The sequence below is a fragment of the Lates calcarifer genome, linkage group LG21 (assembly GCF_001640805.2).
Source record: "Lates calcarifer isolate ASB-BC8 linkage group LG21, TLL_Latcal_v3, whole genome shotgun sequence".
Lineage (NCBI taxonomy): Eukaryota > Metazoa > Chordata > Actinopteri > Centropomidae > Lates > Lates calcarifer.
Window position 1 is genome coordinate 26,085,075 of NC_066853.1, and position 26,654 is coordinate 26,111,728.

The following is a 26,654-nucleotide window of genomic DNA, read 5'->3' on the forward strand; positions in this document are numbered from 1 at the left end:
AGGAGTGAACAGACTGCAGTTTGTCATCAGGTGGCTTTTCAGGTTCAGCAACAGAATTTTGGAGCAGAGAGACAGACAGGCTGGTAAGGCCAGGTTGAGTTCAGGAATGTCAGCACGTAACAGGGTGGTGTAGAGAGAGGGACGGAGGGAGTGAGCCAAACAGAGGAGGGACAAAGAGCAGGAGAGAGAGAGAGAGAGAGAGAGAGAGTCATAAATGCAATAATTACAGCTTAGGCAGAAATAAGCAACGCACTCTCCTGGTTCCACAGGCTGCCTGCGTAGCTAACAACACTGCTGTCCCACTGAGAGGAGGAAGAAAGGGCCTGGGAACCACTGATCTCTGAGTTGTTATTTGTACTGTACTGGGATTTATTTCTCACCAGATTTTTTTCATTTCTAGCCATGGATTTGCTCCTGGATTCTGGCTAATTATGACAGTTTTTTTCTCCCAGTTTCCTCAAATTCAAACAGAAGTTTCCAGACTCTCTTCCCAAAAAAAACCTGGAATCTTTTACCATGTCTGTGACTGCCCTGTTCAGGGGCAAGTGGGGGCAGAAGTCACAGGAAACCCCAGAAAAGCATCCGGCACCTGCTGTTCAGCCCAGCCCTGAGGACGACGATGACGAAGATGACTCCAGAGTAGGTTTCAGTAGAGAGCCTATCCGCAGGAACTCCCGGTTTTACCGCTCAATGAGGAAGAAGAGGCTGGTCTCACCTGAGCAGTCTGAAAGTAAGAAAACATCAGGCCTCTGCTGTGCATTGTGTTTCTACTGTACATTTAAGTTGATTTTACCAGTCCTGAAGCGATACAGTTTGAGCCTCATTCAAACCTGTTTGCACTCATGCGTATGTATTAACAGGCCTCGATAGAGAGCATCGCTCTGCTGCAGCATGGCTAGGAATTCCACTCTCTACTTTGGTCTCATGGAGTCATGTTGGATACTGTGTAGTGCTGCTCTGTGTTGTGGTCCCAGTCACAGTTGATGCAGTTGTTATTGAAAGTGGAACAAAGGCTTGGTAGAGAAATCTACATGAATACAACCTGAGAAACTGGTTCTGTTTCAACAACACAATAGTCTGAGTAATACCTGTATGTTCCACAGGTCAACCTCTGACATAATGGTTTCAAAAAAAAAAACCAAAAAAACAAAACAACCTGAAGTTATGTTGAAATGACACAACCAAATATACCTGCCACTGTGTCTGAGATGGCTTATAAAATGGGAGTTTTAATTACCAACCTCACAGAGAATGAATGATGAATGGATTAAAAGTGATTAATAATTTGATCAAATGTATTGAATTTTTATTCTATACATCACTCAATGTTCTCCAACCACAGGTACCATATTCATTCATAAAGCCACACTGAATGCAGCAATAAAGTCTTTCAACTTAGACTTTGCCCGGCATTTCAGATAGGCCTCAAAGGGAGGGATCAAAGTAAATACTTAATACATAACTAGAGAATCAGCGTCAGTCTTACAAATAAAAGTAAAATTAAGTCATAAAACACAGAGAGCTGTTGAGAAGTGTCACATGATGCCCTGAAATAAAAAGGAAACTAAAACCAGTCAGTGTGTTCTCAGTGGTAGTTTCCTGATTGTGAGAGTTCATATGAAATTATGATGAAATATGATTACTGATGAAGATATTCTTTATCTTATGACTACTTAGCAGTTATCCTATATTGATAATCTATGCAGGCACTGATAGCTTTGTCCTTTGCATGTCATCAGAGACACAGTATGATCCTGAGGTATTTGCTTTGATAGCATGTTTGATAACGTATAGCAAATACATAATGTGGCCACTACAAATGAGGCTGTAACTGTTGTTACTGTGTTGCATGCAACTACCACTTCTTGCTGTTTTCACAGTGAGTAAACAAGATTCAGTAGCTGTATTTCCAAAACTACAATGTGAAAGAGTCAGTGCCTGTGCTGAAAGTCAGACAGTTATTAGAAAAATATTTTTTTTCTTAGAATTCCCACAGGCAGTCTTCATAAAGCTGTCCATGAAACTTCATTACAGAATGTTTTATTTCTTACCAGGAACAGTAGATGAGACAATCAGATCAGTGTCATCTCTTCGAGTTTAGTAGCCTGCAGGAAAATGGCTCCATCTAAGGTGTCTGCCTCCTTACACCTTATACAAGTTTCTTATTTACATTATGCATGTGTGTATTTACAATGTGTGGAGACCTCGGGGGGATTATTATCTTTCTAGTACAGCATGATACATTTATTTGCTTATTGAGGATGAGGACGACAATGGTGTTATCTATTAGAGACATTTTGAACCTTTGAAGTCTCACCTGCATGAGACAAACTGTACTTCTGTAAGTATATTATCTGAGATGATTGTATTCTGGACCATAGTTGGGATTACTTACAGTTCATTAAGTCGCTCCAAATGAAACTGAAATTTCCTAGATTTAACAAAAACTTCTGAACTGACATCTTCCACCAATGCTCTGTTTACGTTAACTTCATCACGGTCTGTTAGACTGATCAGACTGGTATGAATATAAAAGATCAGCTCTTTTACTCAGATTATAGTCGACAGGAATAGTCGCCAGTGATGTGCCCGTATAAGCACAATATCTACATCCTGCTGTGCAGGTGAATGTACAAAGCCCTTTCTCATCATGCAGATGAAGCCATCAGTGTTTTGGTTGTACCTGAAGGAAAACAAGGGGATTTACCCATCCAAAATAACTAATTAGCAGTCTAAATATTAAGACTTTGAAATAACAGACTGGCAATATCAAATATTCAAACTTGGGTAAAATATTCATTTAAAGGACCAGTGAGTAGGATTTAGTGGTATCTAGCATTGAAACACAGCAAACAACTGAATACCCGTCCCCCCATCCTCCCTCTCCAAGCCTGAGAGTCTACGGTGGCCATCAGGTGACAAAATGGCGTCAGCTACCGCAGTGACAAGTCTGTCAAGTGAAGGGATTCATTTATATAGCTGTGTTTCGATACTGTATTTAGTGATTAGTCTGTAATCTCTCCACCTTCTTATCTTCTGCAGCATCAATGTCAAAATACAAAAGGCCTAATAAAGAGCCACTGTTTGGTTCAGAGCAAAAGAATGTTGTCAGTATATAATGAATTAACATGGAGTGTTTTATTTTAAACTGAACTGCATCTGAATTCTATATATAAATTGATGTGTTCTAATTAAGATTGCAAAGGGCTCAACAGCTGTAGCAAACAGTGGGGGTCCTTTACCATTTGTCTTAATGCTTTACTCAGCAGCTAAAGAATCAGTGACTGGGTCATTTCTTAGCCTGCACAGAACAGTAAAGAGCCGTCTCACACTATCACACAGAGCGTTCCTGAATAAAACCTGATGGATCAAATGAATCAAACCTCCTTTCTAGATCATGTATATAGATGTTAAAGGTCTGTATATAGATGTTAAATGTCAGTGGAAAGGAAATTATTACCCTGTAAAACTGTGCATGGATGTCTCATGTAGGCCAGAATTTCAAAATTGTAGCTATACACAGTCACATGTGTCTGCCTTTGCAAATAACCAGTGTAATATTTATTCTCAATAGCCACAGTGAAATGGAGCATGTTGGGCTCCTGTTAAGTGGTTCATTAATTTCCAGTGCCAGCTAGTGATTTCTTTACCTGGGTGAAGCTGTAGGTGCTGAGGGCTTCTGCTAACACACTAACAGTGTTGTTGTTGAACTCAGTGCAAAAGGATTCAAAGCCAACAACAGAGGACACTTACTCAACGACTGAGTCAGTAGAGAAAGCACACTCCATCCAGCAGCTCAGTTTAGCTACTTAACTTAATCTGCCGTTTTTCTCACTGAGCTAAAGGCTCCTCTGGAAAACAAATCAAGCCTTTTATCTAAAGGTTTTTAAATGTCAAGATTTAGTCTCTTTAAATCCACACATTTGAATATTAAATATACTACATCCCCCCACAAGAAATAAAAGAAGCACCTTTTCATATAACATTATGAATACTTCATGACATACCTCAGCAGGTTTCTACATCCCAAAGTTCCACTACATCTGCAATTACTGCAGCTGGTGAACTGCCACGGCATGCTTCTTTAAATATGAAACAGCCAAGTCCGCAGCCATCCCAACAGCCCATGGCTCCTAACTAATGATTGGCTCAAAAACCAGAGGAACATAAAAGCAAGTAGCACACATTATGTACAACAAGTAGTACAGGGGGACTAAATAGCCTGTAAGGTACCAGTCCACCGCCCCTGTAGCCCATTGTTTCACAACTGCAGTCATTCAATAACTTTAACCAAGTGGTAACTGTTCTAAACATGATGATAAAGGTCCCTCAACCTTAACAAAGCAGGAAGTTAAACCAAGCCATCATCTTCATCTTCCACATAGCCAAACCATAACCATTATATTTGAAATAATGTTTTTTTTTATGAATTTGGAAAGAACAGATTAGATGCATTAGATTAAAAAACTTGTATGTGGGTTATTCTGGGAAGCAATGATGAACAATGTGTTTTGGTGTTTAATCTGGAGCAGTTGTTGGAATATGAGAAGGGAGTCAGATTAAGCTGCTCCACCTCAAAATGTCTCTTAATATCCCTCTTTAACCAACTTTATTATTTATTATTCCTTTCATAGCTACTCATCACTGAGTGTGTTTCTTATCATTATAATATTATATAAGGATAGTTGATTTGTATAGCACTATACTCTCAGGGCTTGCAACACACACCCACACACACACTGGGATTGCCACAGTAACGTGCAGGACCAACAAGAGATTCCGTTACTGCCTGAGTGAAAAAATAGCACTGACGCACAATTTGAACTGGAGGCATGGGTGTGTTTTGCCTTTTACAGACCTGTGATCATTATAGTAGAACTGTTTGGTATTCAGATGACAGGTAAACAACGTCATCTAACGATATGTAGGCTTACCAGCAGGCAGTAAGCAAGAGATCATAGTTAAGGTCTTGAACCATTTTCTCTAATTAGTTATAGTAGGGGACGTGTCATTTGTTAACAGCTTTCCTTAATTTACAAAAGAAAAACACACTAATTTGCCTCTTACATTTCAAGAGTTCATTGCCCTAATTGGCCCGTGTATATTCAGAGTAATCAGCCTATGCAGTTTTGCAGCTGGCCCCTGCTTTGTTATTTTTCAACAACAGCATATCATTATGCTTAACCATGCTATTGTTATTACTGTACTTAGTGAGGGGAAATGGAAGAATAATAACAACTTTAATTTCCTTGTTTCCTTGTTCTTCACTATTGTACCTGATTATTAAGACAAACTTTCTCTCTCTCTCTCTCTCTCTCTCTCTCTATCTATCTATCTATCTATCTATCTTTCTCTCTCCAGGTTCTACCAGGCCTGGTTCAGACCACAGTCCATCCAGCAGAGCAAGAGTCTCCCACAATGCTCTCTTACCTCAAAAATCACCTTTGTTGCCCGGGGCTAGACGGTAAGTCAGCATGCCTTCACTGCCCAACCCTACCACTGAACACAAACACACCCAGAAAACAAACAAGCACACGCAGTGCTTGTTTAAACACTGCCATACACCACTTTTATACTGTATGCTGGGTACTGTCAATGGCTTATCATGTCTGTGATAAGCACAGCCCTGCCCAGTCTGTCTGAAGGTTAATACAGTGTCACTGAAACAGCAGTCTCCTCAAGTAATCAGTTTTACTCAAAAGACAAACAGGATGTTAGAGGTTAATGAAACAGTCCTGTGACAAGATTGCAAAAAATTATTCATGTTCAAAGTCATTTAGTCACTTATTTTTCATAAAACCAGAAAACTACAAGCAACTCACATTGTTGCCTGTTGGTTTATTAAAGCATAAATAGCTTGGATGCACACACAATTCACATCCTCTAAAATGACCATTAAGTCATGTCTCAGTTTCAACACAAACTGAACATTATCACTTTCATGAAGGTAGGACTGTTTATGTGTGTATAGTTGTATTGAGCCAAAAGTGGAAGACAGACCTTGTTCACTTTAATACTGATCCACAGTTAGGGCCACCATTACCATTACACCTCTGAATATGGAAGTTTTTCAAGAACATTCTCAGGAGGGAATCTTGTCTTGTGTTGGAGTGTAGATAAGAAAGTGCTGGACTTTTTAAATGCTGACGTCTGATTTTCAGCCTTCACAAGACGTGATCAGGAACTTCCACACAGCTGCATCATGATAAAGTCAACTTTCTGCCATCTCTAACTCACTATGTGATCTTCCTTTATTTGTTTATTTTTGTTAGTATAGTCAATCAGACGAGGTGTTATCATTGACCCATCTCTCTGTGAGACTATACTCACCAGAGAAAACAACAGCACTGATTGTTTGGTCACACACTTTCTTTCTTTCTTGACAAACAACCTCTTCCGGTCATGTGAATAATGTTGCTTCTCAGACACAAAGGCAGAATTGGTGTGATGTTTTTATACAGAACCCCACAATAGAGTATTTTTGTACGCCAACCTGGAAGTTAGCATCAGCCCGGTTCCCTTGACAAAAAGCCAGTGGGGTTTTTTCATTGCTTTTTGGATTATTGTATCAAACTAAACTGTGACCAACACAAGTATAATAAAATGTGAAAATGTCTAGAGCTTGTGTTAAAACCACAGACCTTATTTGAGGCATTTAACCAAAAACCCACTGACTTTAGGACAAGGGAACTGGTAGTGCTAAAATGCTAACTTACTTCTGCGTTTTAGGACTTATTCCTGCAGCTCTATATAGCTCCTCAGCAGGAGGTCAGGGTGGATGGCTAGGTGTGTATATGTATAAGTGTATGACACTGGAAACTACAGTAGCAATAGTCAACAATGCTGCAACAGCAGCAATATTAAAGGTTCATTATAAGCCATGCTTTACAAGATGGGTCTGATAAAATCTTGGTTGAAAAAGCATGTACCAGTACTGAGGCATGGTTATTTGATGAACGATTAGATGATGATGAAAGATTAGATTGGTACTGTCTGTAAGTCTTTACTTTGTCACTGTGGGTTGTAGCAGCAGTCACATTGTGAGAATTTAGTCCAATATTTCTGACAATGTCAGAATTTCGATGAAGTTTTTTGGTCTCTAAAGTTCATCATCAACCATCAGTAGATATGTCTACCGGTGAGTTCTAGGACCACTGTGATGGACCAGTGACTGAAAATTTCATAGTCTGTACAAAAGACGGAGATCAGGAAATGTTCACACTGGTCAGTGACAGGATAAGACTGGAGGACTTAACAACAGAAACCAACAAGCAGAATAAAGGTTTAGGCTTTCAGCATAGCAGACCAGGAAATTGCCTTTGTTCAACAGGTAGAATTAACAACTGTCAATCATCCTTTTATCCATCTACAAACAAGATAAAGAGTTGGAGGTGACAGAACAGAGGTTTAGCCTGCAGAGTGCTCACAGTCTTACTTTTTTATGGGCATTTCAGTATGGATAACAAACCAGTGTAGAAAACAATTTGCCAATGCTAGTATGGATTCTAGTGTTTTCACTTTAGTCCACATTAAAGTGGACATGGTAATAACTGTTTTGTGTTAACAACTGTGTCCTAATTGAGTGGCCGGATCCTCTGAGTGACCCACAAAGATACTCTTAGTCTCACAGAGATGAAAAATAATCATATATGTTAATAGTGAGTGTTTGACTTTATTAAGCCAAATATTCTCCACTTTGTCACTGGGAGGTACCCATCAAACAGCCACTGGTAAACCAGGAAAAGTTTTATAACATCTCAGTTTAGAGTACAGGTTGTGATGGTGGCCAAATAGCGAACTCTGTTCCAGATTAATGGTATATATACCTCTATACATAGATCCATCCATCCATCCATTATCTATACTGCTTATCCCTTAAGGGTAGCGAGGGGTGCTGGAGCCTATCCCAGCTGACACTGGGCAAGAGGCGGGGTACACCCTGGACAGATCACCAGTCCATCGCAGGGCCAACACATATAGATGAACATCCATTCACACGTCTATACATATATAACCTGTAATATTTTTCAGTAATCCCTTGTGATTGACAACATACCCAGGGGTCTAGCAGGAACAGGAACAGGAACAACACAAATACTTGGTTAAACAGGTTTGGTTAAGTCATATTTTTAAGTTTTACAGGATATCTGTAAAAAATTAATCATTTAACTGAGACTGATATTTATTATAGAAGAGTGTCTGGATAGAATATGTCACCTCAGCAGACATCATGCCAGTTACCCTCACTGTGTTGGGGATTGACACAGAAATATATAATATCAAAGACTCAAATTAATTTTAAATAACTGTTTATGAGTGTTACACATCATTTTTTTGTTACATTTGGGCTATTATTTCCTCAGTGATTGTGTGTTGCACAGTGTATGAGTGCAACAGACGAATCAGTGATCATCCCTCTGAGAGTGAGATATCATAGCAATGATGCATTTCAGATACATGTGATAACTTAAGGGTACAGCTGCTATAAACAGCACTGTTTAATGCCAACTGGCCTGTAGCTGTGGGAGAACTTCACTGATGCAACACAAGTACAACAGCACTTCTTCTTTGCCGTACTTCACTTTGACAGGTGTAATGAGTGGTGGAGCAGGCACAAGTATTGACATGTAAACAAGCACTGCAGGGTGTATCTCTGTTCATTTATGGTGAGCTGTGAGTGGAAATGAAGCTTGTGCGTGCATGCTCAGTTTTACAATGATTGAGGCAGAACCAGGTGTGCTCGCAGCTTTACACCTGTACACATATATCTGCCTTTGTCACTTTTAGTTGTGAGTTTTAGGCATCTGGCCATCTTGTCCTCTTCCCAGTTGTTGCTGTAAGTGGTTTTGGTCTGGTGTTTATGTGCGTTTCACTCTCTTTTCTGTATCCACAAAATTGGGGCATAAGAAAGTCGAATATGTTGGCCACCTTCAGGACATATGTAACTAGAGAAGCAGACTTTTGAGGATCCAGACACTGAATTAGGACTCAGCAAGTCTAATGAAGGCTGATCCTGAGTAAAGCATAGAATAACTTTAAACAAATATAACTGTGAAAGTCATAGAACAAGTGTGCAGAGGGTGCTGTACATGACTTTAGAATGAGAGAATATGCCTTTCAGCGTTTTGAAGAATTTCATTTCAGTGAAGATGGCTGCTATAGATGTGATACTAAAGAATGTTTTTTTTTTCTGTAGCCCCCCGCCTTCACCACAGCTCCATCATTCCAGAACTGTGTTGCCAAGCAATGGTGAGGCCAGCAGCAGACATGCTCTGTACAACAGGGATGCTGTGGATAAGAGAAAAGGAGGAGTGGGAGGAGGGAGTGTGGACATATCCGCTGCCTCAATCAGCCAGCATAGAGATTTTACAGCTGACATGATCCCTTACCGGACTCACCCCATTGATGGTAGAGACATAAAAAAGCTGTCTGAGCAAACAGCTGCAGCTTGCACTGTACAGGAGGTCAGAGGGACAGCCATGATCTCACGACAGTCCATTTCTGACGGAGAAGACCGGGAGAACGACAACCTCAGGTCAGACCAAATTACACTGAAAATGGAGAGGTGTAAAGGACAGAAGTGACAAAGGATTCTTTTCATGATGTTTAAACTATGGGGTTCTGATAGTAGTAAACAGCAGATATAAAAGAATGAAAACGAGTAATGGTTTTAGCACAAATGACAAATTTGCTGTGAATTATTGGGAGATATTTGATGGGGAGATTGGAACGATTGAGTTATGACTCATTGTGTGGCTAGAGAGTGAATGTGAAGAGGCACAGATGGATGTTTTTCTTTTTCATCCAATAATGAAATAACAGTGTAATCCTGCCGCTAAGATCCACTCTGTTGGTGCTGATGGAGAAGACAGAGCACAGAATTTATTGTTGTGTATCTGTCTGCTTGAATGCATCAAGAATACTGCTGCGTAATTTTTATAACAGTAAAATGAAGCTTAAAGTGAAGATATCCGTCTATCCGCCTGCCTGCCCAAACACAGATTTCCTTTTTTGTTTCTTTTCAGGTTGCTGAGCAATGGAGGAAGCTCCCAGACAATCTGTCACAGCCTCAACATCATCAAAAACATTGGTAAGGAAAGGCTTGTCAAAGGGAGAGCACAGTGGTTATATTCCACCCACTTTTACCACCTCCAGAGCTGTTGCTGCAAAATCATCTCTTATTTGTGAATACGCAGGACTAACACACATGCAAACACAGATTTCTAATAAACAATCTATTAACCCCGACAATGTGGCTTCAGCACTGTCACTGACTTGCATTTGAAACTGCATATCTCTGACTGGTTCACCAAGGTTGAGTGCCTCTCTAAGCTGATAGTCTGGCAATGTTGACAGACTGTTCACCATGGTGTAGTTCAATGTGTACACAGGATAATGGTTATTTGCAGAGATTAGTCCAAATTTATTCAAGACAGCAGTTTACCTGCAGGACTTTGGTAAACAATTTGAAAGGAAAACGCAGAGAGACTTATAAAATATCTGCAGTTTACAGATATACGTGCTGTTTCTCTCTCTCCAACCTGTGCATTTCTTTAGCTGTGTGTGCGTGTTTCACTCTCTCTTATGTAATTTTCAGTCCAGTTCTACGCCCACCAAAGCAATCTGCAGTATATGACTGAGGGAGATTATGCAACAGGCCCCTGTTGTTCAAAGTCACCTTCCCTCTTGATATACGCATAGCCAATGTTCCCAGAAAAGAGCATCTGTTCTTATCAGCAAACTTTCAACCCACCTGAAACTTGGTGAGCGAGACAGTATCTATGTGGCTCTCCAACCTCCGCACTGACTGCCTTGCAGTAGAGTTAAAGTCCTACCCACTGAGGGCTAGCTGCTGTTTCACTGGCCTCTGTCCTATCATGTACAGTTTTTTTCTTTTATCAGTCCTTTTGAAAAAGCTGAAAAAAATGCTGGGGGTTTTGTATTAAGATACATTAATGGATAGATAGAGGACAGATATTTGCTAAAATGTAGGTGATCACAAACAGCAGATGTCAACTTACTCAACACAACACATTCCAACTTCTTGTGTTGACAGGACATTAAAAAACAAATATACCAATGGAACGGAAGCTAGCCCAGAAGTATGGCAGGATCTCTGTGTCGATGTCACAGTGCTAACCAAGGCCTTTGCAAAAAGCAATGAGAAATTCCAAATGTACCTAATGCCTGGCTCATTTTCTTTTGACCCTTCAGCCTTCTTGTACCAGGAATACCGGGATACCTCTAAGCAGCAGGAGATCGAGCAACGGCGGCAGCGTGACAACCTCTCTCCTGAGGTTACGGCAGGGACCGTGGTGGCTGAGTCTGGTGTCATGTCCCCCCCAGCATTACAGCTGCAGCTGAGGAACAGTGCTCGCTCACTGAGCTTGTGGCAGAACCTGGAAGTCGTGCAGAACAGCGGCTTGCTCGCTAAGCTACAGCAGAAAGAAATCATAATGCAAGAGGTTAGTGAAAGAATTATACTTTCAATATATCAGAGAAGGACCTCACTGCAGACAAGAATGGGGGACATCAACCACGATTCAAACAGGACCTTTTGTTTGTAACAACAGAATGTGTGTATAAAGAGAGTCTTCCTGCCAATTTGTCCCAGTGGCATTGCAAAAACAAAAAACGGTATATTTATTATTATATTATACTTGTAAAAAAATTTCACAGAGCCCAGAAAAATTAGTTTCATTTTTGTGTGAAGTCAATGAGCTGAGCAGAAAAACACAGGAGGGGCCAGTGAGGGACACTCTAATGCGTATGTTGCAGTGAGTGACACAATGCAGAAACAAACTGGGAAGCCAGAGAACTTTTAGCTCATTTCATTCAAGTGAGTCGGCGCCAACTGTGAGTGTATTATCCAGTTTTTCATAATATATCATGGACAACAGGCAGAGGTGGTTCTTCTTTTAGGTTTTGGTTAGACAGTGTGTGTGTAATGAGACGGACAAAGATGAGGACAGCTCCAAAATCTGCTATAGCTTTAACAAGAAGAAAGAGAAGAAGACAGCACCGGCGCTGATGGATTATCTGCTGCCTTCACACCTGCATGTGGGGTGATATTTGAAACAGGTAAAATGTATTCAATTTACCAGATTTTTAAACTATAATTCTCTGTTTTTCTTTGTTCATTTCTGTGAATCAAACTACCTGGGTCTGTATGAAAATGTAGGATGACTTAGAGTTGAAGTCTTACCAGCTATTTGATAGCTACAGCTAATGTAGCTACTATGACCTGTATTGTTGTGCACAATGAATCTGAGTTAAAATTAATATCTTCATGCATACTGCCACCTCCCACAGGAAGTCCAGAGTAAGTGAAGTTGGCAGCTCATTAGAAGTCACATGCAGTTTTAAAAGCCATGTAATTAACCAAGAAAAGAGCTGATAAAGAGAAAGATGTCATGTTGGTCGTGTGGACTCCAGTCAACATGAAAATACAAATCAAAACAAGGCTAAATGGTGTGTGTGTGTGTGCGTGTGTGTGTGTGTGTGTGCGTGTGTGTGTGTGTGTGTGTGTGTGTGTGTGCGTGCGTGTATGTGTGTGTGTGTGTGTGTGAGGGAGAGAGAGAGAGAGAGGCTGTGTCTATGCAGACCATAGGAGGGGAGTCACTCTCCCCTTGCTCTCAGACTATAATGTGCTTTCAGACATAAGCATGTACAATAATCTCACTGTAATGTTAAAATACAGATGGAATGAGATATCAGAACCCATTTGCAAATCTAATTATATTACTTATTTTTGTGGTCAAATGATTTGACTCTGCCCATTTGAATCTATTTTTCCTATTTTAACAAACAAGTTCCTACTGATTTCAAATGTTACTCAGAGTTGTCGCAAATGATTTGTATTTGTTCTTCAGTACAAAGGTATAAACATAATGTATTAACCAGCCATTAATACAGTTATACTCGTTGTTTGACCTTGTCCTAATGAGTTCTTTGTGTTTTCCAGGGGACAGTCAGTCTGGAGACCTACAAGGACCTCAGCCTGTTTAAATTTGAAAAAGCTGTGCTGACGGGAGTCAGGCTGTTTAAGGCATAAAAAGAGATTTATTAAAATGAAATGAGGATTTGAGTCATTTTTTTCACTTCACAGAGAATGATAGGATACTTGAAAACTAGTTAATTAGTCACATTTACATTGTTACATATCTTAATAGGAAATTTGATGTAAGTAATTTACATGACTTCTTACTGAGGTAGAATTTGTCATCTGAGCTTCTGATGAACAGACTCAGCAGGAGCACTCACAAAGCTGTTTGATTACAGTATGATTACACTCTATTAAAATGTAAGCTGGCTCTAGTATCCACCTTCTTTGTGTAATTTTTAGTTATTCTCACACTTTGACCCATGCATTCAATTTTAAGCTTCAGTCTGGTGAACAATATTTTTATCAGGTGGAGTAATTAAAGGCTCTCTGTGAAGTTTGATGAAGCGCTTATCATGGGTCCTCCTTTTGTTTACTGTGTATATACTGATGATGCAACACATTCCTACCAATAGTGTCACAGTATTCCACTGATCAGTAAGTGGCAGAAATGTGCGACAAAACTGGATTTAAAATACTTTAAAATACTGTTTAATGATAGTACACAGTGTGTTTTGGTGACTGTGGTGAGAGTGACTTTTGTTCGTTTACAAGAAAACTCCACAGGACAGCTTTAATAGTTTAACTGAGTAATGATTCATTACAAACTGTTCATTGTGTATGATCTTGATTCCAAATTGGACAGGTCGAGTATTAATGTGACTTATGAGATGCAAAATGACAGCTGCACGAGGCAGTTACCAGTAAGGCTCAGGTTATACAAGCAACCATCTGTTATTGGTTTCAAATAAAGATTAGTAATGTCTGCAACCAAATGAAAAAAACAGTTCCAATTCTGCCACTGAAAAAAAAGAAAAAAAAAAATCACTGAAAACTAAATAAATAAGGTAAAGCTGTTTATGTCATGTGATTTGACATACTCATATAACTATTGTGGTTGATGTCTACCATCTTGTCAGCACCCAGTTTCTCTTGATAATTGTTGTCGAAACTGTATTCCAGAGGTGATTTAGAGGCTGTAGTTTGCAGTGTTAAACTGTGTAATGGACAAACTGTTGTACACCTTTTAGTAAAAGCAGAATGCAGTTCAGTGGCACCAAAAACTACAACCTCAAAACTGACAATTTAAACAAAAAATGGTTATTAAAACATTAGAACTGAAGGTAGAACTTACTGCAGGGCTGTTGCATTAGACTGAGTTGGTTTTTAGCAAGATGTATCTAATAAATTGGTTTGAGTCAGTATTGATAAATATTACATTTTCTGGAAGAATAATTGGAGAAATTGTCAATAATATAACCAGACAACGAATCAAACGCTAAAAAAAGCCATCAAGAGCATATTTATAGATTTTAGATGCTTTAACTGCATATGTACAATTAACCAGGGTAGGTTACAGAAAGATGCTGATGCTTATGGTATGTGAGGCTGTTGAGGGCTCTACAATATGCAAGGCAATGGTCACATGACCAACCAAGGTGACCCAAGTTCTAGCACTAGCTCTGCTACATTTCACAAGTCATTCCATGCTTTGTTCAACCAAGGACGAATGGTGTGAAATCTGAAGCTTGCACTCAGTGATTGACTTCACTGAAAAAAAAAAAAAAAATGTGTAATGAGTTTAAAGGTTCACTCACTACCTTCCTACCTATAAGCTTTCTATAAGTGTGGAACTTCAGTCACATGACAACAGGTGGTCATCTTTGATATTTCTTAGCTGTCCACTGACTCTTGGATGATGTTTGACCCATTCTCATGAGCAAAGTTCCATAGTTGGGTTAGCTTATGTAGTTACTGTTACTGTTACCAGAGGTCAAGAATGAACTTCCAATGCTAACATTCCTCGTCCATAGTTAAATGCAGACATCATTTAAATCTGACAATTTTGGGGAAAAAAGAAAATGAGTCATACGTGCCTTAAACATTTATCCCTGCAGGACATCATAGTCTATCAAAATTTCATCATATCAACTGTTCACTGGATGTAGGGATCCCCATGCAGTCAGTATTAATGAGGCCTTATGGTTTGCTTTTCTGTCTAGGCCATGTTTGAACTTGTTACCTCAGAGGCATCCTACTACAAGAGTCTGGAAATTTTGGAGACTCACTTCCTGCGTAACCCTGTTTTAATCAACACTCTGAGCCAGTCTGACATGCACTTTCTGTTCTCCAACATTGAGGAAGTCATGAAAGCCAGTGAAAGGTAGGATACGGTCTTAATCTGATCAAACATTTTACCTGCAAAGTCCAGCATATTCCTGGATAATGGTCTCTTCTTATTTTCAGATTCCTGATGGATCTTGAGCACCGGATCGAGAAGTCTATTTTGATTTCTGATGTGTGTGACATTGTTTACCACCATGCTGTGGAACACTTCAGTGTCTTCATCAAATATGTTATTAACCAAGTATACCAGGAGAAGAACTACAGACGCATTTTGTGAGTAACTATTTTTATAAATACATCTGTTACAATTTACCTCCTTCATATGGTAGTAGTTGTTTGTGCAGTGGTATATGAGTCGTGTAGTCATTTCTTGTTGAAGCAAATGGTGTGATTTCTCAAAGTTCATGTTGATTTTTTGATATTGGACTGTACGTGTGTCTTTTGAAGGCAGTAAATAACTCGAGGCCCATGCTCAGAACAGTGCTGTGGCCTGCTTGACTACTTAATGAATACATGCTTGGAGGGAGAGGAACTGTGAGAAAGAATAATAGGCGTCATCTGTCATACATTGATGGCTTTTTTTTATGTCTGTGAATGTCAAGAACAGGTTTGTTTTTGATCATGACAAATGTGATGTGCAGGGTGTGCCTGGCTGTGAATATAATGCTTATGTCCCTCTTCATCAACCACACATACCTGAGAGTGAGAGTGTGACATTCCCATGCGTGGCAGAGGACAAGTGTCTCAGATGGCAGACACTGAATTGGACCTCTGCCAGCTACTAAAAAACCTCTAAGACCTGCTAGTTGTTTCAAAGTGAAATATGAAGCACAATGTGTTCTGCAATTCTTAAGGCCTGTGACAAGTTTATGAACTAACATTTTGGAGATGCAGCACTAATAAATTCTATGAGATGTTTTGTAGATGTAAATTACATCATAATGAGTGCCAAGCCTAATTACTTGTCACATACAATCACATCAGTGGGTGAGCTGCAATGTAGATATGTTAGTTATATCAGTTTAGGAAGCACATGCCTGAACAGTAGATGAAAAAAAGAATCCAGTGACCAATTATTGTGTTACTTGGGAGGAGAAGATTTCTTTTTCACTGAATTGTAAAGTATGTTTCCTCCTCATGCAGCCTGGTAGATTCTTGAGAGGTTTTCACTGCCATTCATTCCAGGACAGATTATTTCCAGGCTGCATATCATAAAGCAAAGGCGATTTGCTCTCATACTTCACAGTTAACAGGGGTGCAGGAGTAGGTTTTTCTGCAAAGCCTTTTTCACAGAAGACCTCAGGCACAAACCTACATATGTTTTTCTTACTGTGACCAAAGTCAGTGCTGGTCTTTAACAATTACGGTAAATAGAAACCCATCGCTGGCCTTGACATCATCTCTCATGTCACCTGGTTCAGGTGCTGGGTTTTAAAGCCGTTTGGCAGCGTTCATTTCTCAGGGAAATAGTGATAAGGGTGTCACTGGGCGTCACCTCTGCTGTGTCAGTGACAGTAATTAGCGTAATGTTAAGAGAATACCAACATGAGACATTACAAACATCAGACTGACTCTTCGCCTCAAAATATTCACAGCGACTTTTACAGGTGAAGAAGCACAGAAGTTGAACAGTTCACTGCAGGAGACATAAACAGACTTCCATTCGGTCTGAACATGGGTTGAACATGGTGAAGCTGATCTGTAGTATTTTTGGTTGAGGTTGTTAAAAGCTCATCTGGCACAGATGGATGGTTTATGACTGAATTCCTCTGCTACCTTTGAACTGTGGGACATATTTATGTGTTGCCATAGCAGCTTACGCCCTGTTGTTTCTGCTGTTGGGTTGTTTGCTAAGTGTGAGTGTTCTGTAAAATCTCAAAGCACATTTATGAATTTATTTGAACTTATTTATCAATTATGAGTATGATCATTCTTTTTATTAACATTTGAGCCATCATTCCCCTGGTGTTAATGGTCTCTTCATTATATCCTGAACTGTGAAGCACTGTGACACAGACTAATCTCTGTTTTTTAAAGTGTTATCAGTTAGTCATTGATGGTCTCTGATGTTAAAAGATAATGTCTCAGAGATCAGCACCAGTGATTTTTAGCTGGTATTTGATGTTTTGTACTGCACATATTGATTTGAAAGAAATGTGATTCCAAGTTTGAGAACACATTGGTGAGTCACACTGTTGCAGTGGGTGACATGCTCCTTCATTTACATGAACACACATGCTGTAATTTACTTCTAGTCCCACACACACACACACACACACACACACACACACAATCCTGCTGCTAGAAATATTCATTAGAACACCAACTGTGTATCAAGACATCAGCCATCTCAGATCCTTAGAGGGAGCCAGTATCCTGCCAGTGGATGAGTGCCACAGACAGAGTAAGGAAGAGAGGGAGTGTTTGGTTTTGGTCTTTCATGGGATTTATTGACAATGGAAAAAATATTCAGCAGCTCTCTCCTTCAGGTGAACCAGGAAGTATGGGGATGCCTTACTACTAATACTGTACACAGCCAGTGTGATGCTTATCTGTGGGTGATCAGCAGAAAGCTGATGACATAGGTTAATGTAGCAATGTGTGTAATGAGTGTGTGTGTGTGTGCGTATGTGTGTAATGGAGCTGTATGATTGACCTAACATTGTATCTTAATACCACTGTCTCTCCAGGGAGGGAAACCAGGCATTTCGGGAGGCCATGGCTTCACTGGAGAACCATCCCCGTGTCAGGGGCCTGTCGTTTACCTCATTCCTCATCCTCCCTTTCCAGAGGATCACAAGGCTCAAGCTGCTCGTACAAGTGAGTCTGGCAACATGACTTAAAATTAAATATAGTATAGTGCAGTAAAATGACAAGATTCAGCTGTGATTTTGGGGAATATTTTGAATATGTGTCAAAATTGCAGCAATAAATGGTTTGGTGCCACTGTTGAGGCTTTTTTGTTGTTTTATATGACTTTGTTTCTATACACAGAACATCCTGAAAAAAGCGGAGGAACACTCAGAGAGGGAAGCAAACGCTATAAAAGCACACCAGCAGCTGGAGCAGGTGAGCATCAGTTAAGGGGCACGGCCCAGGTTGGGTTCAGAGAGGCTGGTGAGGATGGTGTCAACATAATGATATGACATGACATGTTATTATGTTGCCACACTTATTTATCAACTGCATAGACTAATCACATGCATGCAAGAACATACTCCTGGAATAATACTATGTATCATGAATGGTGTTGCTGGGTTTACACTGAGATCAAAGATAAAATGGCTGCAGCCCTGATAACATTTGAACATGTACAAACAGCTGGGCAGTGTTTTAGTGTCTGACAGCCTCTCTGGTTTGTATGTCATGACAAACCTTTGCACCTTTTTGATGCAGGGTTTGTTTCAGTCTGAAGGACTGGTGAAGCTAAGCACTTCTCCATATTACTGAAGGAGTAGCTCAGATGTGGGTTTGAAATTCATGTTCGTAGGCAGAATACAATGTTAGGCACAGTTTATAACCGACAGGTTTTACCCTTCCCCTATATTAAAACTTGGAGAGTCAGAATATGCGTCTTTAAGATCAAGACAAGGTCAAAACCCAGCTGGACTGTGTATGGTCAGTGTGCCAAACTGAGGATGTATTTGAAACCTGCTGTAAATACTTTCAATGTAGAGAACCTAAAGATGACATAATATGCTAATTAGCACATTCATGATGTCATCATGTCAGTATTTGCCAGCTCATACATGTTTTATTATTGCATGGATTATGTATTTGCATACACACAGCCTTTTGCACTGTATTTTGGCAGATACTTCTTAACTAGTTACATCAAGCCAGAGCTGTTCTTGATTTTTTAAAAATACATTCCATAACATGACAACCAAGGTATAAGATATAAAGAGGAGAAAACAATATCATATGATGTTTCACGATTTTTAACTGATGGATATTTGTGTCTTCCTCAGATTGTGAAGGAGTGTAATGAGGGGGTGAGAAAAATGAGTCGCACTGAGGAGCTCATCAGCATTGAGAAAACACTGGAGTTTAAATCTAAGGTAAACTAAGTCTCATTCTCTAGTGTTTTCAACTGTAATGAAGTCACATGGTTTTGTTTTCATCATGGTATGCTTCGGATTTTGGGGCTTTGTGCCCATCATATATTTAATGTGGCATCCACCTGTATTCATTTCATAATATGGGGCCTTGTTTGTTGGTTGTAAAAAAGTGGGGAAAAGGGTCAGCACAATGTGTTAGTAACAGTCAAGCAGTGCTATGCAATAATGGTGCTAAGGATTAAGGGGATTTGTCCAGACTATAGCTGTGTCCCCATTTAGAGACCACCTTCACCAAGTCTGGATTTCAAGACTGAATACGTCAGATAAGTAAATAAGTCTCATTCCAAAGGCTTGAGAAATGCAGTTGTCTTTTGCCCTGTCTTGCCATTGGTTGGCGCAGATGGTAGGGTGTACAAAATGCATGATGACGTGCAAACTTTGGTTAAGGTCAGAGAAAGATGGTGGTTTGGATTTGGTGTAGATAAACAGGTTGTGTGAAGTCACTGTGAACTTTTTCTGTATTAAAGTGGATCAGGATCTTTCGCTAACCTCAACCAAGAGCTGTGATCACTTGTAATAAAATGTGATTGAGGCTCAGTTTTAACAGTTTTCAGAATTGACAGAATTACAGAATATTGAGATCAAAGACCTTATTCTCATTATTTTTGAGTACTCTTTCTAAAGGTTTGTCACTAAGTTCAGTTTGGCTCTTTGTGATCAAGCTGTTTCCACACTAGTCAACATTTTTAGAAAAACATATTAAGAAAACAATACTAACTCTATTCGCCTCTTGGGAAACAGGATTATGTCAGGGATGCTACAGTCTGACCTGACTCACCGACCACAGCACTATTTTAACTTGACTGGTCACACGAACAAATGCACTTTACATCTACTAGTTAAACAAGTCTTCACTGGATTTCTGTAATATCAAATGTGATTAAATGCAGACTAAAACAACAGAATGGCACTGTGTGATTTGGAACTTGGAAACATTACACTAAACTGTACTATACTCATATCTTTTGACCTCTGTTTACTTCTGTAGTCTGTGCCCATCATTTCCCATTCACGCTGGTTGCTAAAGAAGGGTGAAGTGCAGTTAATGGCGGGACCTAAGAGCACTAGGACCATGCGGAGTCGTAAGCTCTACCAACCAGTGTTCTTGTTCCTTTTTAACAATCTGCTGCTGGTCACCAAGCGCAGCTCTAGGTAAGCATTTGGTGAGGTATTTTCACCATGAAAATTCTGTTCCAGCACATTTTGTCTTTTTACACTGAGCTGGCAGTTTATTAGATACACCTACCTAAAACTGATGCAGTCTGAACAGTCCTTTGAGAAATCCTTCCTTAATGAAGGTTCTAATGTTCTGTAACTGTTGAAACTTGATTCAACTGTATGATCATTTTGGAAGATGTAGTTTGTGCTGCTGTTTAACTGTATTGCATTATACAGAGAGGTGTTTCCGTTATTTAACCGACCCTCATTGATATACTGTAAATGGGGTGGACAAAATGATTAAAAAACCCGTAACACAATACAGGTCAACTGCACCACAAAGTACACCCTACAGTTGAATCAACACCTCTAAACCAGTGTCAACAGTAACATAACATGAAGGAGGATTACTGCAGGACTGCCACATGAGACTGCATCAGTTTTAGCTAGGTGGAGTTAATAAACTGGCTTAGTGTACATTTACATTCAAAAACAAAACACTCAGTTGTTGCACTAAAAGCAGGGAACATTAATCGAATCAACTTGTTGTCAGTGGGGACAAGTTCCAGGTTCTTGACTCATGCACCCGGGCCATGTTGAGGACCGAAGATCTTGAAGACCAGGGCCAGCTGCTAGCCAATGTCTTCAATCTTAAGCTGCTGGAGAACCAAGAAGAACGTCCAGTGAACTACATGCTCAAGACCACCAGTATGTGAGTATCTGAAGCAGAATCAACTCAGGATGGCCCTGAGCTATTATGAAGGAGATTTGGGTAAGGCGAATGAGAGAAAATGAACAGATGGGTTTCTGTCCACTTCCAAGTAAACTCTTGATGAGTTCATTGGTGAAAGCAAATAGCAAATGGTTATACAGTCACATTTGGCCTAAAGGCTCTGCTGTTTATGGGAGCTCTTAATTAATCCAAGTAGCGACAGGGATGGACAAGATGGATGTCCACGTGGCAGCAAGGTTTGGCCATTTCAGTTAGATATAAATAAAATCAGCAAGACAGCAGAAACAGCAAGGTAGAGGTTTGGCACATTTGGTGCTCTGATGTGCATCTCCAACAGCAGGCCACTGTGTGTGGGACAGAGTCAACATAAACTACACAACAGAATAAACTACAGGGTGATAGTGGTAATTAAGGAACATGTCACCCATTACAAGATTGTGGCTCAGTGATGTGTTTTAGTAGTTTAGTGGTTTAGCAGTTTAGTAGTAACCTTCTTGTTAGGATGACTTCATTGTTGGCTTTGGTGTCCTCATGGAGTTTTTTGACAAAGAAAAATATAGAATATGTCTATAGAAAGTGTCTGTTGGTCCAAATTGTCCCCCCTTCTGTACAAAAATTAATGTACCTCTAACTGGTCACTAATAAATGGCATCCTGTGGATAGGAGTGACAAACTTCGATGGATGTGTGCCCTCACTCCTAACCGGCGCACACGCTTTATGTCTACTTGCGCCCACCAACCAGGTGAGACAGAATACTACACCAACACTGAGTGCAGTTGTCAAAATGTAACCATGGAAATATGACCTCAAACTGTCTGTGATCTTTAGACTCTCCGCAGGTGCAGTGTATTCAGTCATACTCATCTCAGGAGCCAGATGAACTCTCCATTGAGATGGCTGATGTCTTGAACCTCCTAGAGAGGACAGATGATGGTGTGTACTGGCACAAATCTGCTTTGATATCCCCTCTGAAACTGTCGCTTAAGGATTATTATTTTCTAGTTGAAACATTTTATTTTCTGGTTCGCTCTCTTTCCATCTTTATGTCATCGCTGATCCCTGTGTCTTCTGTACTTCCAGGCTGGATGATGGGTGAAAGGCTCCATGATGGTGAAAGGGGCTGGTTCCCTAGTCGAGTTGTAGAGGAGATCCAGAGCAAGGAGGTCCGAGCTCAGAACCTGAGAGAGGCCATTAGGATCCAGCAAGCCCAGGAAGGTGGGGGAGGCCCGCAAACTGGAGCCAGGGTTGGTTTGAGATCTGGGAGACGTCCCCCAAAGGTCTCCAGCTTCTCCAGTCATCTGATTGATCAAACGGGGGACAGCAGTGACGTAAAGCAGTAAAACAGTAACAGTGATGAATCTCCATTCAGGACCAGATGCACCAAGAGAAAAATAATAAGGATACATGTGATCTATCCCCATATAATGACATCTTGTCCCTTTGATTTTCATTTAGCAGTGGATGGTTGTAGAAATCCACACTTTTGGTCTCAGTGATCTGAGACAAATAATCAAAGTGCTTGAGTCAGTAACCTTGTGCAAACAATGCTGCATGTCTCATGTAAACGTGTAGTGAAGGTGTATCATAGGCCCGCACACTGTGGTGTGTAATGCATGGAGCAAAGCTCTGTGTTTGGTTGGGAGCTTTGTGTGGGAATGGCAAGAACCCTAACAGTCTAAAGGCTGTAAACATCCCTCAGTTGCATGAGCAAGACTTTAATGTGTTCATTTCATTGTAAAATACAACACTGATTTCAACACTGAATTATACTCCACACCCACAACACAAACATTCAAGCAAATGGTGGCCCTGAGAGCTCAATGCACTGCAGCTTTAGAAAGCACATACAAATAGACAAAATAACAAATGACAAGATCTTCATCAATTTGGCAACATAGTGAGGAAACACAACCATTGTATTTGTCTGAGTTTTGTATCTTTTTTTTCTTTTTTATCTTTTTTTTCCTGCAGCTGCAAATGTGTTCAAGATGATGTTCTTCATTTGCCGGTGTTTTCATGTAAGCAGTGCACTGAGCTTTCAGGGCCACCGTAAAATAAATACATAGAGTTGTACTGTATGATCACCAATGATTATTTAAAAAGTCTCTGTCTATATGAGTCAGTTAAAGTGATACTCAACCTGAAATGTATCTTTTGAGTATGAAACACTGACAGAAACAGTCAGACTTGTTTGCAGGTTGTAAAAGGATGCTAATTATGGAGGAGAGTGGCAGCTTGGCTTCACAGCAGTTACAACAGTGTCAGGACATCCACAGAAATCAGAGGTGTCAGATAGTAACAAGGGGGCCCAGTGCAAGATTCACCTTGGGATAAAGAGATATTGATAACATTTTTTCTCCTTAAGTTTGAGAAATAAATATCAAAAATAACATATGTTACATTTTAAAAATATATGCTATGCTGGCAGTGACCCAAGTCACACAACATCTGATATGATGGGTTGGCATGTTGGTCTATCAGGACACACAAACTTGTAGCCTACAAAGCACATTTTATTTAAAGATTTCCTTTAAATCAAACTCCCTGGCTCTATAATTACCCAAATGATAGTATAGGAAATCCTTCCAGTCCTCTGCCATGGTTCAAGTAGTGTTTAATTTGTTTTAACTTTCTGCACATAGCTAGAAATTCAGTTTGCTGGTCAAACAAACTGTCACATGATGATATAGATGGATATTTCCCAGTAATCACTGCTACATGTCTACAAATAATTTAATTGAATAACTTTCATTTGTTCTTAAAATTTAGCTATATACATAAACAGACATCAGAAATTGCATGTGATTGTTTTCTGCTGAATAATGAATGGAAATGGAAACAGACAGGAGTTTCCTTATTTGAAGGTAGATAAACTAATATGGTGCTAAGTTCACCTTGTAGTGAGGTTATGATTTCTACTGCTGGAGGAGGAGCACTGTATTCACAGTTTAACTTAACTACATATGAGTGCTCTACCATGGTGGCCCACACAGGCTCTCTCTGCTATTGTGTAATGACAGGAAGATGCGACAATTTCAGAAAAAGTCCTCACATTTTAAAACGTGTTCATGTTTTTAGGATCATTTCTTACTTTTATGATGAATCTTTGGTTGTGTGGTATTGTTGTATAGCTACTTGGATTGAATGGCCAACAAAGACTTATTTTATTTTTGAAAGTACTATACCATACAATAGACACACTGATTGTCATAGGCACATTTAACACACTGTCTCGGTCTGCGTACATAATGTTGTACATGGACCTGTCTCACACGTCCTCCTGATGTTCTAATGCTAAGAACAGCTTTTCTCTACTTTCCATTAATCCTGAGCATAGACCCTAACAGCCCGCAGTGTTTAATACTCAGAGGATTTTATGTTGAATATCACTTTGAAATTGTCAGTTTAACACAAGCGTGCATGCATACACACACACACACATACATATGTTTACTTAAGTCACTTCTGGGGAATTTACATACACTTGCATGTATTTGCTGAAGACTTACCCTAATCATAACCTCTACTTCCCTAACCCTACCTTAACCACTGACACACATAACGTTTTTCCAGCTGGGGATACAACTTTTTCCCCAGTTGGTTTTACGTTTAAAAATTGTCCCCATAAGTAACTTAAATCACACATACACACACACACACACACACACACACACACACACACTCACACACACACACACACAAGGGATAAATCCCATTATAGCAATTAAATGCCAAATAACTGCAATATGTTGTAAATGTATAGAATGTATCAGCACTATGAACTGCTATGGATCAGCATGATTGTAAAGCCTGTGTGTGTACAGTAACAGTTGATGTTCAAAGTAATAATTACTAAATAATTATTTCATTTTGTAAGATGTAAGATGTAAATTATTGTTCATAAAAAAGCTTTAATCAGAGATGTGTGTGACTGTCTGGTTTTATTATTTGAATTTTTTATCTTTTTTCCCCAGTGTGGAATATAAAAATATGCATAGCTCTTTTTTTCACTTTGAACTCACCCTTGGAGGTAGAGCAGACATATATAATGCAAAGCAGCAAGGACATTTATGGTAATTACAACCGCCACTAAAGTATTTACATTAACAGTCTGTAGGACTTGAACATGATGCTGCAGGGACTGTGTGATTATGGTTGTTGAGGGGGTTGGTCAAAACTGAGGAAGCCTCTTAGATCAGAGGTGAAACATCTCCAAGTATCTAGACCCAAGTCCAGTTGCCCTCTAGTCAACCCTTCTTGGATACAGACACATACAGCTAATGCCAGAAGTAAGAGTAAATTTACATCTGATGAACAAGGGAAGGGTTTTAGGAGGCACAGTCTGTGTTTGAGGGACCAGTGCAGATAGCCTCCACAAGCACTGCAGCACCAGCTGTAGGTACTGTCTGTCCGTGTATGACCTGCAGTATCTCCCATAACCTTATAACACCTCATGAAAATAAATAAAAAGTATATCAGCTCTGTAAACAAGTCACCAAGCTAAGTAAAGAGACTTCAAGGTTCTGATGTTAGCAAACTAAAGTTACATTATTTTATGGTACATTTTACAAAAAATACGATGTTAATGCTAGCTAATATTAGCCATTATCAGCTATCAGCTAGAGTATAGCTAATGCTGCTGTACAACAACAAACACCTTTGCATATATTTCTTTATATTATTGAAGTCATTAGTTTTCGTTGAGATTAAACTCTGATGGACCTGTGACCTATGGCAAGACCAGAATCTGCTGCTGATGGTGGAACTGAAGGAACCGCACTAACTATTAGTCTCACATGGTCATGGCCAAGACATCCCACTCTTAAGTCTGTTACACAGGAGAATGCAAACCATTTTTTGTTAAAGATGCAGCAGTGCAGTCCTGATTCTTTAGCTGCACAAAACACACCCAGACAGGAAAACTAACAGCTAGCTCCATTCCTCTTCCTGCTGGGAAAACTGTGCACCTAACAGGATGGAGCTTTCTTATGTGACTTGAGAGCACTCCTTAGAACAGCTACTTTCTACTTGTCCCTCTGAATTTCTACCCTTTTGTCTCCTTAAACATAAAAAAATGTGCATTTACTTTACAAATTATAATTTTTAGGTATACGTTTTGTAAAGTAAGCAAGTTTCTCTTTAAGAAAGAAATTGCACTGTGCCTCTACTGCTACTTGCAGATTCCTGACAGTTGAACCCATGTAATGCTATTTATTTTTGCTTTTGCTGTGAGCATGCAGTGGCATTCACAAGCTGAACTGGGCAATATTGCACTAGGCTTTTATGACACACTGATACAGCTCATATTCTCCTTTTGTTCATGTTATTTTATCATTATTACACTGTTGCCCTAAAGTTGGAATAAAATATTTTTTTTTACCTCTTCTCATGAAATGATTGTGATAATGTGAT

General features: G+C 39.7%; 1 protein-coding gene across 1 annotated transcript; it reads left to right on the forward strand.

The window, feature by feature from the left end:
- On the forward strand, positions 1 to 25,162 carry ngef (neuronal guanine nucleotide exchange factor). Its single transcript, XM_018701479.2, has 15 exons — positions 1 to 730; positions 5,362 to 5,464; positions 9,197 to 9,535; positions 10,026 to 10,090; positions 11,215 to 11,465; positions 15,106 to 15,266; positions 15,350 to 15,502; positions 17,920 to 18,049; positions 18,224 to 18,298; positions 19,201 to 19,290; positions 20,339 to 20,502; positions 21,062 to 21,220; positions 21,905 to 21,984; positions 22,071 to 22,175; positions 22,323 to 25,162. Exons 1-15 carry the CDS (start codon positions 517 to 519, stop codon positions 22,580 to 22,582), a joined length of 2,349 nt encoding a protein of 782 aa, XP_018556995.1. The 5' UTR covers positions 1 to 516; the 3' UTR covers positions 22,583 to 25,162.
- The last annotated feature ends 1,492 nt before the right edge of the window (positions 25,163 to 26,654 follow it).

Coding starts and splice junctions, on each gene's coding strand:
- ngef (XM_018701479.2), top strand. CDS start 517: ATGTCTGTGACTGCCCTGTTCAGGGGCAAGTGGGGGCAGAAGTCACAG. Junction 18,050..18,223: donor GGCTCAAGCTGCTCGTACAA/GTGAGTCTGGCA, acceptor TTCTATACACAG/AACATCCTGAAAAAAGCGGA. Junction 21,221..21,904: donor ATGCTCAAGACCACCAGTAT/GTGAGTATCTGA, acceptor TCCTGTGGATAG/GAGTGACAAACTTCGATGGA.